Here is a 16,318-nt window from a genome sequence, read left to right as displayed (position 1 = left end):
ATGATGCTAAACTAAAAGTAGCACATATTACGAGGCTGCTCTGCTTGTGGCTTATGTTGCCTTGGTTGGCTCGACTTGTGGCATTGAAGGTGAGGGAGACCCTTTTATAGAATAAGGGCTCACTCCTCAATACATAAGTGATGAGTTAGGAGTGATGCTCGCGGCGAGGCGGTTGCTCAGTTGGCGGCAATGCTCTTTAATGAAAATGAAGGAGTCCCTTTTATAAAATAAGGGCTCGCTCCTCAATACATAAACGATGGGCTAGAGTTGATGCTCTCTAATGATGGTGAGGGAGTCCCTTTTATAGAATAAGGGCTCGCTCCTCAATACATAAGTGATGGGTGCTTTCTAATAAAAGTGAGAGAGTCCATTTTATAGAATAAGGGCTCGCTCCTCAGTACATAAATAATGGGCTAAGTCCCCTAAGTAATTTTCATGAGGCCTAGTTGAGGCCCAATATATGGTACATAATGTAGTCCCCCAAGTCTTCGGTCAATAGAGTCTATTGGCTGGAGACTTCAAATTGAATCCATGTATGGGCCGAAGTGGCGGTTGTTCGGAGGCGGTATTTGTATACCCTGCACTGAAGCTTTGTAGGTAAAACTTTGCAAGTGAAGCTTTTGAAGCTGGAGCTTTGTAAATGAAGCTTTTGAAGCTGGAGCTCTGTTAAATGAAGTTTTCGAAGCTGATTGACATGAGTGATGCTCATGAATGTTTATGTTGATTAACATGAGTGATGCTCATGAATGTTAACATGAGCGATGCTCATGGATGTTGACATGAGTGATGCTCATGAATGTTGACATGAGTGATGCTCATGAATGTTTATGTTGATTGACATGAGTGATGCTTATGGATGTTAACATGAACGATGCTCATGGATGTTGACATGAGTGATGCTCATGAATGTTGACATGAGTGATGCTCATGAATGTTGACATGAATGATGGTGATGAATGTTTATGTATAACTGACATGAGTGATGCTGATGAATGTTTATGTATGATTGACATGAGTGATGCTCATGTATAATTTTGGAGTACTGGACGTACTTTTGATCACCTGGTTGGTGATAATAGCGGTAGGCTGGCGAATAATTTTGGAGTACTGGGCGTACTTTTGATCACCTGGTCGGTGATAATAGCGGTAAGTTGCCGAATAATTTTGGAGTACTGGGTGTACTTTTGATCACCTGGTAGGTGGGAATAGCGGTAGGCTGCCGAATAATTTTTTGTAGTACTGGACGTACTTTTGATTACCTGGTTGGTGATAATAGAGGCAGGGTGCCGAATAAATTTGGAGTCATAAGGCCTGGCTCTTTTGGGCATATGGGCCTTCGTCCTCCACATGACATTGCAGCCCACTAATTTGGGCTTGCCTTTTTTTTTTTTTAAATTTTATTTTTTTATTACCCTTTGATGGGGTTATACAGATGTCTCCGAAAGATAAGAAAAATAAATTACATCATTAAAAAATAAAGCTACTGAAGGTGGGTATGGCAGATGGTTGGAACAAAATCGGAGGTCTTGGAACAACGTAAATCCGATCGTGAATCTGCAGGAAAGTAAATAACACAAGATGTATCGTGGTTCACCCCAATGTTTGGGCTACGTCCACACTGATATTGTATTTCTCTGAGAGGATTGAAGATGAGAGGGTGAGAGCTTCTGAGAGTGAGAGAGCTCTTTCCCATGGCCTAAAGATTGGCCTTTCTTAATGAGGAGAGTGAGGAGTCCTTTTATAGAATAAGGGCTCCTCACTTATTACATATTTGCCCCTTCCTTTATTATATAATTACATTTAAGTCCCCTGAGTATTTATACGAGATCTAAATATGGAGGCCCTAAGTATGGTACAAACACTAGAAACTTTATAAATGCATATTGAGGAAGGGAGTAAGCCCTAGTTGTTACGATGTTTAGTAAGTGGTAATTGGTGGGATTAAACCAATGTTCTCGAACTTGTTTTCGCTGAAGAAATTTGTGTGAATCTTTAGAACAATTCTTGGCGATTGTTATATCGATAACCCTCTTGCAAACCCCAACAATGAAGTCAAGTTCCTTAACCTTTGACTATCAGCTTTACACCAAATTCTTCGAGTGTTGACTTCGTTTACATTAATTGCCTTTCTTGGGAAACTCCTCGGTAGCAAACGTTGTTCTAACCAACTTCCAAAAGGGGTTGCGATTCTCATTGTTGTTGTAGTCGAACTTGGATGATGAAGATCCAGTCTTGTTTAGATTAACAGACTCCTTGAATTTCACCTGAGTTTGGCACTCGGTGGTAAATCCTAGCTCTTTGTCCCCGTACTTTTTGGTAAATAAGAACTTAGCCTCTTGCTTTTAGCCCAACTGACCAGTGCTCTTGTCCACTAACTATTCAGCCTTGTAAGTTTCAGTGTAATGGCTTGAGACTTCACAATATTCATCATTGTAGGAAGATCGAGCTTTGCTCTGAACATTCTCTGGACTCATTAAGCTTTGGTTTGCTCAGGTAGCTAATCGTGCTACTGCATGCATACGCAGGCTATTTTGTATCTTTCTTCTTCGTTATTATGTTGATTTTGGGGTTCTATGTTTAATTTTTGAACTTTGAAACAACTCTCACAAAGTATTGTGAATTTCGAAATGTCTTTGGCCTCGCCAAATTTTATTAACAGTTTTGTACTCTAGATTTTAATGGACTTGTTTTGACCCTCAAATTTTTTAATGCTCTTTCAGCCTTCTCGACATGGTTTCTTGCTCAATCAGTGAGAAATTCACGATCGATCGATGCAGTGGAAGTGTGCACCCAATTCTTATCGATATGGACAAGAACATTATAAGCATAACCTTTTCACAAGCTTACCAGACTTACTAGAAAACGTTCCACGTGGGTATGAGGTTTGAGCCATTTTTTGGGAAGAGACTGATGAAGATTGTAGCGCAGGTGATCAGCAGATTATGTCACTATCTTCACGCTGAATTGCATGGTCACCACTCATTATCCTGCTATAATTCATAAACACCATATCGTACTCTAGTAGTTCCTTTCCAACGATATGTAAATAAGTTCATTTGCCCAAATATTTTAAAGGTATCTTCCACCTAACCCTAACACAGCTTTGATAAGCATCTATTGAGTTTAGATTCCATCTTGAGTTCCAAGTCTGGTATCTGAGCAAACTATCTAGACATTGGAAGACACGTTGTGTTCACTCATATTATGGCGTTAGCACATTTAGAAGTTGCATTTCTCTCAAAATGTGTGTGCACTCATTGGGTTTTTTAGGTTGATCACTTGCGAGCCTTTCTTCCTTACAGCAACTTTGACCTTGTTTGACTAAAAGTCTGCAACTAAGGAAAAATGGATAGGTGGATTGAGCATTATAACAGTTCCCAAGAGATACTGCTTGTTGAGGAAGATGACTTCTCGTTTTCTGTTACTTGGCTCGAGCTTTTAGGCCTACTATTAACATGGTAGCCACTTCTCTTGAATGCCAAGGTACAATTTTCAAGTGGGTTCTTTGTTGACAAAATTTTGGAGTAGTTGGTCACATTTAGAAGAACTGAGGAGGATGGTGTGCTTGGTGTTGGATGGAGTCATTACGACGACAATTTTTGTTTTTTTCGATTTGGGTATGGCACTTTTTGGGACATGGTACAAGAATGTTTTACATGCAACTCTAGTTGGCAGAGGAATATTGTGAACTGGTATTCGGAGGATTGAATTTACGACATATGAGATTGTGCATTGTCAAGAAATCATCGTTTGCTTAACAAGACAACAAATGGGTGGTCGATATCGTGGGTGGTCGACTGTGATATCGATAGCTTATTCGTTAGGTTCGTCAAGCAAGTGGGCAGGAAGACCCGTTTACGGCAGCTATCACGAAATTGTTATTCTTGGGACTTAACCCAAAAACACATATATTCTCGGAGTACGTGAAGTACGTATGTTTGGGGGAAACCCACTTTTGTTTTTAGTTTGGTTTTCAGCAAGTATTTTAACTTCTCTTCTTATAGTTATATATTTGTTTTAGACGTTACAAATATTTTGGGGGAAATATTTCCATTTTTAGTTTTAAATTCAACACAAATTTTTTTCGACCTATATGTTAGTACATATCTATTTTGATGTTATCGCATTTTATGTTCTTACTTTTGACCCTAAGCTATTTTATGTTTTTGAGTTTATACCTTTATAAAGTATAAGCCTAGAGGCACGAAAGATGGAATCATTGCAACCCGATCGCGACAGGGTGGCATTTTCCCTTTTGTGCAACTACTCTGACTTGATTTCTTCGCTACATATATATATATATATATATATATATATATATATTTTTTTTTTTTTTTTTTTCTTCTCCCTATTTTCGAGTTTTTCAGCGTAGCAAGTTATTTTCAATTTCGGGGACGAAATTTTTTTTTTATAAGGTCTCCTCCATCCCTGGGCTAAATGCCAAATTACCTCATTTATTCCCCCCCCCCCACCAAACACCACCCAACCTAAGCTAAAACATTGGGCTAAAAGCCAAACACTAAAGCTGGGCTAAATACCCCCCTAAACGCGTGGACTCGATTGTATTTAGGCCACTCTCGGCCCGCCCATTGGCTGATGTACCCTATGCGGCCCGCATTAATTCAGTTCCCGTCAGTGCCCACTGTCAGGGCCCCTATCGGCCACTTCCCCGAGCCCAACGACTCGTTTCCGCATCGAACGACCACAATTTAAGGACCGTTGGTTGATCCAACGGTCCAGATTCAAATTTTATTTTTTTGAAATATGTTATTTTAAAATACATTCAATCCAACGTCTGAGATCGAATATAATGAAATCTAACAGTAAAAAAAAAAGATCTAATGGCCCAAATTTAAATCCAACGTATGTATTTGTTCAATACCTATGTATTTGTTCAAACATCCACACAAAACTCAATTTTCTCCTACAATTCTTCCAATTTATCTTTCTACCATTTCTTTTCATTTCCAAATTGTTCAACATGGCAAGAGAGCATATTAGAGGTAGTAATTGGACCTGTGAGGAAGATGTTGCTTTATGCTTGGCATGGGTTTCTGTTAACGAAGATGGTGCAGTTGGCACAAATCAAAATAAAAAGGTTTTGTGGGATAAAATCATTGCAAAGTTTCAAGAAAATTGCAACAGCGGCAGGTGGGACGGTGGTGGTGTTTATGATCGGTGGAAGACTATTAACAAAGCATGCACTTTATGGAAGGGAAGCTTGGAGAGAGCCGTGCTTGGCATGGCTAATAACTCACCAATCACCTTAATAATTGGATTCCTATATTCACATCACACATCATTTAGAATTTTATAACTCATCACAAAGTCTAAAACTAGGTAGGAATGAGATTTCTTATTAACATTACCAACTCGTGTAGGAATGAGAATTTCACTTCACATTGGCCCTTTTTCTTTCTTTTCCTTTGTGAGTAGGAATGAATTACATCCGAATTCATTTCACAACAACAACAACAAAGCCTTTTCCCACTATGTGGGGTCGGCTATATGAATCCTAGAACGCCATTGCGCTCGGTTTTGTGTCATGTCCTCCGTTAGATCCAAGTACTCAAGTCTTTTCTTAGGGTCTCTTCCAAAGTTTTCCTAGGTCTTCCTCTACCCCTCGGCCCTGAACCTCTGTCCCGTAGTCACATTTTCGAACCGGAGCGTCAGTAGGCCTTCTTTACACATGTCCAAACCACCGGAACCGATTTTCTCTCATCTTTCCTTCAATTTTGGCTACTCCTACTTTGCCTCGGATATCCTCATTCCCAATCTTATCCTTTCTCGTGTGCCCATACATCCCACGAAGCATCCTCATCTCCGCTACACCCATTTTGTGTACGTGTTGATGCTTCACCGCCCAACATTCTGTGCCATACAACATCGCTGGCCTTATTGTCGTCCTATAAAATTTTCCCTTGAGCTTCAGTGGCCTACGACGGTCACACAACACGCCGGATGCACTCTTACACTTTATCCATCCAGCTTGTATTCTATGGTTGAGATCTCCATCTAATTCTCCGTTCTCTTGCAAGATAGATCTTAGGTAGCGAAAACGGTCACTTTTTGTGATCTTCGCTAGATTGCTCCGGTCATTAGTGTGGATAAGTATATAAATGGATAGAGATAGGAAAGCAAACACAAGATGTACGTGGTTCACCCAGATTGGCTACGTCCACGGAATAGAGGAGTTCTCATTAATTGTGAAGGGTTTACACAAGTACATAGGTTCAAGCTCTCCTTTAGTGAGTACAAGTGAATGATTTAGTACAAATGACATTAGGAAATATTGTGGGAGAATGATCTCGTAACCACAAAACTTCTAAGTATCGGAGTGTGGTATCGTCTTGACTTGCCTTATCTGTCTCATAGGTAGATGTGGCATCTTTTCTAGAAGTACTCTTCCTCCATCCAGGGGTGGTATCTGTAACTGGTGGAGATGCACAAGGTAATGTATCAATTTCACTTGAAGCTTACTTGTAGTTTCAGGCTTGGTCAAGCGCGATACAAACCATGTAGTAGGAGTCCCCCAAGTCGCCGGGCTAGGGGATCTGCTGAAAGAGGTGACAGACAAGGTAAGCAATCAGAGCTCCGGCTGATTGTTCACATTCTCCCTATCTTGCAGGCAGCATGAAGGATAAAGAGAAGAAAAATGAGAAGAGATGATATGGGATACTTTTGCTTTTGAATAAGTAACTTTCCACAGGCTTATTCTTGAACCGGGCTGGAGGGTTTTCTGGTTTCCTCCAGAGTATAAGGCCGACTGAAGAATTTGAGGGTCAAAATAAGTCCATCAAATCTAGAGTACGTTCGACCCTGCTGATATGGGATACTTTTGCTTTTGACAGAGTAGTGGATGTATCGGCACGTGTGCTGTTACGCTTGTCTCCACATGCTTCCTTGTATCCTTCTCACTTGCCCTATCTGTTCCTCAGGCAGATGTGGTATCTTCCCTGGAAGCATAAGATGTTGAAGATGAGTACTCGAGAGCAATGCCAGGTAAGTAATCATGTAAGGGGTTCCAAGCAGTCAGTTCCTGGCTGGAAGCTTGATTCCAAGTGCTGACTGAGTGCTCTCTTTCTCCTTGTCTTGCAGGTAAGAACAAGGCCAAAGGAAAAGACAGGGAAAAAGCATGATATGGGATACTCTTGCTTTTAACCCTGATGATATAAGATATTCTTGCTCTAGTATAGCTTGTTTACAGAGGTATTATCCGGGGGAAAGAAAGCTGAATATTTCGAAAGGCTTCGTTGGGAGTGCCCTCTCAGATAAGAGAAAGGGTTGAGCATTTTTGCAGGTCTGCCTGTCCGTTAGGGATGGAGGTCGACATATATAGGAGTCTCCCTAACATCAAGTAATAATGATATTCCTTTACCCTGTTTGGTCATAGCACGGTAGTGGGAGCTGTCAGCTTCACATGTTTTAACTCTGTCAGAGCACTTTGAAAAAGTGGTCTGTGGTATCTGGAAAGCTGATGTAGCGTGTGAAGATTACAGACAAGCTTTATCCAAGGAGATCCAGCTCTTGAAGTTGGGAAAGTGGTGCCTCTTCGGTTTTCGAACAAGCAATCCTGTCGGGGGTCTAGCTCTCGAGATTCGGAGAACGATGCCTCTTCGATTTTTGAGAAAGCAATCCTGCTGGGGGTCTGGCTCTCGAGATTCGGAGAGCGGTCTCTTCGATTTTTGAGAAAGTAATCATGTTGGGAGTCTGGCTCTCGAGATTCGGAGGGTGGTGCCTCTTCGATTTTGGAGCAAGCAATCTTGTTGGGAGTGTTTTCTCGAATGTGAGTAAAGGTTGGGCATGTTTGCTAGTCTACCTTGCCACAAAGCACAGAGGTTGACACACAGGGACTTTCCAATTATCCAGCAGTGGTACTGTTCCTTTACCCTCTCTTCGATTTTTGAGAAAGTAATCATGTTGGGAGTCTGGCTCTCGAGATTCGGAGGGCGGTGCCTCTTCGATTTTGGAGCAAGCAATCTTGTTGGGAGTGTTTTCTCGAATGTGAGTAAAGGTTGGGCATGTTTGCTAGTCTACCTTGCCACGGGGCACAAAGGTTGACACACAGGGACTTTCCAATTATCCAGCAGTGGTACTGTTCCTTTACCCTCTCTTCGATTTTTGAGAAAGTAATCATGTTGGGAGTCTGGCTCTCGAGATTCGGAGGGCGGTGCCTCTTCGATTTTGGAGCAAGCAATCCTGTTGGGAGTGTTTTCTCGAATGTGAGTAAAGGTTGGGCATGTTTGCTAGTCTACCTTGCCACGAAGCACAGAGGTTGACACACCGGGACTTTCCAATTATCCAGCAGTGGTACTGTTCCTTTACCCTTGTGGGTAATAATATGGTAGCTAGACCTTCAACATTTATGTGTCTAAACTTTGTTAGTGTTGTTTCTTTGCAATTCTTTTACTCTTCTTGGTCAGAGCGATGTAGCGGGAGCTGCAAGCTTCACGTCTCTCAACTTTGTCAGAGAACTTTGGCAAAGTTATCTGTGGTACCCATGAGTTACTGTTGCGTGTGGGAAGTGGGTGATTGAACAGTACGATTCATGTGCTTTCTACTTCGCCAGAAATCTTCGACAGAATGCCCATAATTTCCGCAAAGCTGAGTGTGCGTGTGACAGGTGCTGACAAGGCTGGAAAAGTAGGTGCCTCTTCGATTTTTGAGATCGGCCCTCATGGTCTCTGAGCAGCCCAGCTTTTGAGAAAGCAAGCCTCTTCGATTTCTGAGATCGGCCTTCGTGGTCTTTGAGTAGCCCAGCTTTTGAGAAAGCAAACGCCTCTTCGATTTCTGAGATCGACCCTCGTGGTCTCTGAGCAGCCCAGCTTTTGAGAAAGCAAACGCCTCTTCGATTTCTGAGCAGGCGCCTCTTCGATTTCTGAAGCTTCGTCGAGTGCAGATTTTTATAGGGGCTGACATTAAGTTCCAAAGCACACTTGAATATCCACCAGTAGAAGCTCCATTCTTACACTTCTAAGATCTTGATTTGTCCGACCTCTTCTCTCTTCAACACCTTTGAAAATGTCTGGCCTTTCCGACCGTCGTTTTGACTTGAACCTTGTTGAAGAGGCAGCCCCGCCTTCTCCAGACAACATATGGCGCCCATCCTTCGTCTCCCCTACTGGTCCTCTTACCGTTGGGGATTCCGTGATGAAGAATGATATGACCGCTGCGGTAGTGGCCAGGAACCTTCTCACTCCCAAAGATAACAGACTACTTTCCAAACGGTCTGATGAGTTGGCTGTTAAGGATTCTCTGGCTCTCAGTGTTCAGTGTGCAGGTTCTGTGTCTAATATGGCCCAACGCCTATTTGCTCGAACCCGCCAAGTTGAATCATTGGCGGCTGAAGTGATGAGTCTCAAACAGGAGATTAGAGGGCTCAAGCATGAGAATAAACAGTTGCACCGGCTCGCACATGACTATGCTACAAACATGAAGAGGAAGCTTGACCAGAAGAAGGAATCTGATGGTCAGGTTTTACTTGATCATCAGAGATTTGTGGGTTTGTTCCAAAGGCATTTATTGCCTTCGTCTTCTGGGGCTGTACCGCTTAATGAAGCTCCAAATGATCAACCTCTGATGCCTCCTCCTTCTAGGGTTTTGTCCAGTACTGAGGCTCCGAATGATCCCCTTCCGGTGCCTTCTCTTTCTGGGGCTCTACCGACTGCTGAGACTTCTCCTAAGCAACCTTTGTGAAGGCTCCCTCTTGTTTGTTTATTTTGACTCAAGTATATGTACATATTTGTAACTTATCGGGGATATCAATAAATAAGCTTTCCTTCATTTCAACGTATTGTGTTAAATACACCAAAGCCTTCTTCGCTAAGTTCTTTGAATTTTCTTTTGTTGAAGCTTGTATGTTGAAGCTTTGTGAGTGGAGCATGTAGGTTGAGGTAGTGTTCCCTTAATTTCCCGAGTGAGGAAAACTTCTCGGTTGGAGACTTGGAAAATCCGAGTCACTGAGTGGGATCGGCTATATGAATCTTAGAACGCCATTGTGTTCTGTCCTGTGTCATGTCCGCCGTTAGATCCAAGTACTCTAAGTCTTTTCTTAGGGTCTCTTCCAAAGTTTTCCTAGGTCTTCCTCTACCCCTTCGGCCCTGAACCTCTGTCCCGTAGTCGCATCTTCTAATCGGAGCGTCAGTAGGCCTTCTTTGCACATGTCCAAACCACCGTAACCGATTTTCTCTCATCTTTCCTTCAATTTCGGCTACTCCTACTTTACCCCGGATATCCTCATTCCTAATCTTATCCTTTCTCGTGTGCCCACACATCCAACGAAGCATCCTCATCTCCGCTACACCCATTTTGTGTACGTGTTGCATCAAAATTATATATGAACTTACTAAAAATAAAATATTGCTTCGAATAATTTGCAACAATTACTAGTTTTATAAAAGCACCAAACAATTAAGCATGCTGAAAAATAAGAACATCACTAGAAAGGTGATAAAACAGTTTTTTCTTTCTAGAAACTGGAATTGCAAAACGAAGTGAGATCATCACACATATAGATATATAAATATAGTACACATTTTCCCGTGCTTTGTAATCCTTACTTAGCAACCTGAAATGATCTCTATTTCCTTATCTTTGCAGCGTAGTAATACTAGTCCAGAAGCACAATCTAGTTCACAAGAAACTACCCATATAGGCATAAGTCAAATCCCAACCTTAACATAATACTTCTAAAATCATAACAAGGGAATGTAAAATCCGACAAATTTGGTAAACACCACAGCTACGATCCTAGGGTATCTAATCCCTAAGCTCTGATACCATTTTGTCATGCCCTGATCCACAAGCTAGGGTGTGAGCCATATCTTAGCTATAAGAATAAATTCTACAACCAAGATATGGTGGAAAATAAAATGAAATAATTAAAATATATTGAATATGCAACGGAATAACAATAATGCACAAATTAATTCACAACAAAAACTACTAACAAAATAATAATTAAATTGTAACAAATATTAGTATAAAAAATTAATTCATAACAAAAATACCAACTGAAATAATAATTGAAATGAGTAGCTTTTGAAAATACATAAAATGTATGCAATGAGAGGTCTGAACGTACTCACTCCCTTCTAATCTCGTCAACACATACCTAAGGCACCCAAGCCTGCACGTCCCATACCATGCTTATATCACTTGGCTCCGAGTACATTAGAATATAAGTTAACTCCCGTTCATCCTTTAACCCAATTTTTATAATTAAACTCTTAGTTTCCACTTTATTAAACAGGCACTTCCTCCGACGCCCAAATGTATACTAAAGCCTTGCACCCTACGCCTGACATATACAAGATTTCATTATTTTATAATCAACCAATTGTATACTCAAGCCCTGCACCCTACGCCTGACATATACACGGTTCATTATTTTATATTCAAGGCAAACTTTAGCCCTTGAATATCCTCACAACTTTAACACTTTACACAAGTGAGCACTTGACACAACACAACTCTTTTTCTTGCTTTGCAATGCATATGTATATGCCATGTTCACATAGATATCAATACTCATACTTTATCTTACAAACCTGCAATTTCAACATAACTCAAATTGATTAGTAACAAGAGTAGTATAATCATAATGTTAATAACAAAATAATAATTTATAATCCATCATATAAAATGTTGCTCGTTGACCACTCCATATATATTTTTCCAACATTAGAGAAAATAATTATTAGAGTGAAATATATGTCTCAAAGGCCACAAGGCATGGAATCATGTTTCTAGCTTTTCCCTTTCCAAACATCATCATTTATTTTTATTGTTTCAAGTTCTTTTCTTCCCTCTCGTCCTCTTTCTTCTTTCACCACATCCTCTTCCTCTTCTTTAGGATAGCTGAAATTCTTAACCAAACATCAGCTGTTTGAACTGGAATACAGGTCAGCACATAGATTAGATTGTCATGGTTTTTGGATATGTTATATAGGAGATGATAAGGAACAACTTTTGTGGGGAAATGTTTCGATCATAGCTACTAAAAATGGGGTTTTGGTAATCATAACATGGCCGTCCAGTTTTCCGCGGAATTAGAAACATAAGTTGGTATTTCAAACACATTGGAAGATTGCACCATTGGATTTTCCTGAAATTTTGATATGTCATGGTAGAGAGACAGACAAACAATTCTCATGGAGAAAATACTATGATATAATCTATGGATGATGGTGTTTTGGTCTGATAAATAGGCTGGACGAATTTCTAGTTTTTGGATATCTTTCTTTTGATAGATGAAAATGATGGTAGTTTGATGGAGAGATTTGTTGAGTAAGATCTCTTGTATTTTTTCTGGGATTTGTCTCCCACGTTTTGTACATCATTCTCAAGGGAAAATAAATAGAGATTTTCTATGGTTTGGTGGAAGTGCTTCTCATGGAAATTATCTCAAAATGTAAACAACACAAGATTTAAGTGGTTCACCAATTTGGCTACATCCACTAGGGTTGTGTTTTCATTGTATTTCACTATATGTGGTAGACTTACAAATACAATGAAAGATGGTTTTAAGCCCTAAGAACATGTAAAAGAAAATAGGAAGGTAATATGAAGGGAAAAATGACTTTTTGTTGGAGTTGTTCTTTTTCTTTCTTTTGTTCTTCTTCTTCCTCTCTCTTTTCTTCTTCCTCTTTCCTCTCCCTTTTCTTCTTCTTCTTTCCTCTATCTTTTCCTCTTCTTCTTTTCTCTATGTCCTTCTATTGTTTCTTTCCTCCTTCCTTTATATAAATTGCATGACATCTTCTTGTCCAAAGAATCTCCACAAGTGTGCCAATGGAAAGAAAGCAAGTGTTGTGCTAATTATTACCATCAAATGTGTTCCAATGAAAACACACCAAATGTTAGCCTAATCATCACAATGAAATGTGGTCCAATGACAAAATAATAAATGTGAAACTAATCATGAACTAAGGAATAATATGCAAGATGTTCCTTGCATCCAAAGGCCACGTCCAAACAGTTTGGGGGATGAATCCTCACCAAACATTTAACTCTTAGATTCCTAATGAATACAAACTTGCCAACTCACCCTTAAGTAGACTTCCAGCTTCACATTTAGAGTGGTGAGTAATCACCGAATCATTAACTCCTAATGCTACAAACTCTCCACCTCAACCTATTTAGAGTAGTGACTAACCCCTCCCCTTCATTCTCTAATGGTTGCCAAAACGCCACTTAGCCTTTGTGAGAACAATAAAGCCAAACTCATCATAATCACCTTCTCTAATTCAAACTAAAAATATCTCTAATTACATATGAACATGAAATACTACTAGCTAGTTTTTGAAATAATTTGTAGTAAAAAGGATTTTACAATGAAACTATTTTACATATCGAAAGTAGGTTCTTGCATAAAATAAATTTAATAAAATCATTACGTAAAATAATTACCCACATACCCACACACACACACACATATATATAATCATTTTTTTTATACGGGGTATTACAATTTTATTTGTCATGTATATAATATTATTTTGCAACTAATTATTTTTATGTATTTTTTGCATAGGGTGACAAAGCAATGGAAATTTACAAGACAAGAGTAACACCAAAAAATCAAGTTTTTAAGTTGCAACATGCTTGAGACGTCCTCAAGGATTGTCCGAGGTGGGGAACCGATGCGGACCAACAATGGGAAAGATTATTTCCACGTGAAGCTGCACCGACAAATGTTGGAGGTGAAGGTGTCGATGAAATGACCCATTCTCCTTCTTTTGCAAGGCCCCCAGGAAGAGATAAGCAAAAGGAAGCAAAGAGAAAAGGGAAGTCCCAAGATCCGATGAGTGGACACTTTGCTACCGGAATTGCAAAATTGAATGAAACCCATAGCGCTCGACAAAAAGAAGCGTCCCGAATGCGTTTGCAAATGAAGGAAGAAGGGGATAGGGAGAAAGATAGGTTTGAAATTAATTTCATGATGGAGGACCTCAACAAATACACTCCAGAGAGGAAGAAGTTCTTACGTGCTAAGCAAAAGGAAATGTTGCCAAAGTATGTCTCAAGGAGTATATTTCAAGATGATGAATCCTCTGAACCCTATATCCCAAGTCAACCACGAAGTCCATCACCAAGTCAAGATGGTGGATGTGATTATTAAGTTTATGTAGTGTATGAATTATGTGCTTTATTAATTAAGTTTATTAATTGTCATTTGTTTTAAGTTTATGTAGTTTATTAATTATGTGGTTTATGAATTATCGGTTGTATTAAGTTTATGTGGTTTATTAATTATGTGGTTTATGAATTATCGGTTGTATTAAGTTTATGTGGTTTATTATATGGTTTATGTACTTTATTAAATTTATGTCTTATTAATTATTGTTCCTATTAATCTAGATGCTTTTAATAATTATTGTACTTATTATTCCACACTTTGATGTAGAATAGATGCCTTCAATAATTCAACCTCCATTCAATAATTTATCCAATGTACTAGGCAAAATACGTTGCACAAGAAGACACTTAAATTTATTAAAACAAATTAACAATATAGTACACTTAAAATTATTTCATAAATGCTCAACCAACATCATCAACGTTCACCTTCTTGGCGCTCTCAACCAAATCCTTGCGGAATGTGTCATGACCTTGAGGAGCTTGAATTCTATTTAAACGTCTCATATACTCACTCATGGTGACCCTATCATGTTAGGTCTCATATGTGGTTGAAGCGAGATATTCAACATCTCTGGCAATAGCTCTCGCATGTGTTGGTTGGTCATCATCCACATCCTCATTTGTACTCATCTTCCACAATCATGTTCTGCAAAATTATGCACGTCATCATGATAAAATGGAGGTCTTCGGTATGCCAAAGTCGTGCAGGCCCTCTAACAATGGCCCATCGAGCTTGTAGGATCCCGAATGCTCTCTCCACATCCTTCCTGTAAGACTCTTGCCTTGGGGAAAATAATTTCTTCTTTGCACTATTTAGATGAGAAAAACTTTTGACAAAGGTAGACCAACTAGGATAAATACCATCATTTAGGTAGTAACCTAGCTCATACCTATTACCATTTACCTTGTACCGAAATTCTGGTGCCCATCCATTGATAACATCATCGAACAGAGGAGAAGACCAAAGAAATTTGATATCATTCTGAGGGCGCCGAAGAAAGCATGCCAAATCCATGTGTCGTAAGACACCACAGCCTCGAGCACGATGGTTGGCTTGTTATGATAGCCCTTGAATTGGCCAGCCCAAGCAGTAAGACAATTCTTCCACTCCCAATGCATACAATCGAGACTTCCTATCATGACAGGGAAACTCTTTTGTCTGCCTTGCATAGAAGCCTCTTCAAGTCTTCACGATTTGACAGAAGCGCTTCAGGTTCTCAATAGTAGTACTCTCCGCAAGCCGGCAATACTCGTCAGTTAAGTCTACAAAGCACCTATTAGCTAGCATCCGAAATGCAAATGTGAGCTTCTGATAAGGTGATAGACTTTTTCGGCCTACTGCATCTATCTTCCTTGCAAAGTAGTGGTCATGATTAACAATTGCATTCAAGATGCTTTCAAAAAGCTTTCTCCTCATCTGAAACTGTATTAAAAAATCATGAGTAGCAAATCTCAGATGCTCGATGAAATAATCTTTCATCATTTGGTCATGATACTCTTTTCTATCATACTGCACAAATGAACGCCCCGTGACAAAACCATGATGGCGAGATTCGCTATGGTGCTCATATTGCATAAGCAAGTTTACAAGTTCAGTTTCAGTGTTAATCAATTCTGCATCCTCAATGTCAAGCCTTGCTTGGTATTGTGCCATCTGCATTGCCCTGCTATGCCTTCTTCTATCACCCATTGATGAGATATTGAGGATTTTTAGGAAACAAAAACTCTTTCAAAGTTGAAAGATTGGTGAATATAGAGGATGCTTAAAGGTTGAAAGATTGTGTGATCAACTAATATTGGACCTGTGTTTATATAGAGGATGATTGATGAAAGTTGAACGGTTGGTGAAAGTTGAAAGTTTGGTGAAAGTTGAACGGTTGTTGAAAGTTGAAAGTTTGGTGAAAGTTGAAAGATTGGTGAAAGTTGAAGGCTTGCTTTGTTGAAAATTTAGTGATTTTTCAATAATTATCGGAATTTAAATATTTTTAGATTAAAATGTTCATAAAATTAATTTACAATAGTCTACATATTTTTTTTAATTTAATTTAAGAAAAAAATTAGCCTAAGTTCATTCTTTAATAATGCGGAGCTAAAATTTTAGGTCAGAAGGGTTGGAGCAGAAAATCTTTTTCTGGGCTAAAAGCTAAATTTTCCGGGCTAAAAAATTTGGCTTTTAGCC

The 16,318-nt window shown here is 39.5% G+C and overlaps 1 protein-coding gene across 1 annotated transcript; it reads right to left on the bottom strand.

Annotated features, from left to right (window-relative positions):
• Positions 1 to 15,319: 15,319 nt before the first annotated feature.
• Positions 15,320 to 15,829, bottom strand: LOC103421074 (uncharacterized). Its single transcript, XM_008359111.1, has one exon. The coding sequence runs from the start codon at positions 15,827 to 15,829 to the stop codon at positions 15,320 to 15,322; it is 510 nt and encodes a 169-aa protein (XP_008357333.1).
• Between the last annotated feature and the right edge of the window lie 489 nt (positions 15,830 to 16,318).

The sequence above is a fragment of the Malus domestica genome, chromosome 12 (assembly GCF_042453785.1).
Source record: "Malus domestica chromosome 12, GDT2T_hap1".
Classification (NCBI taxonomy): Eukaryota; Viridiplantae; Streptophyta; class Magnoliopsida; order Rosales; family Rosaceae; genus Malus; species Malus domestica.
Note: the sequence above shows the minus strand (reverse complement) of the source record. Positions and strands in the feature narration are given on the sequence as shown.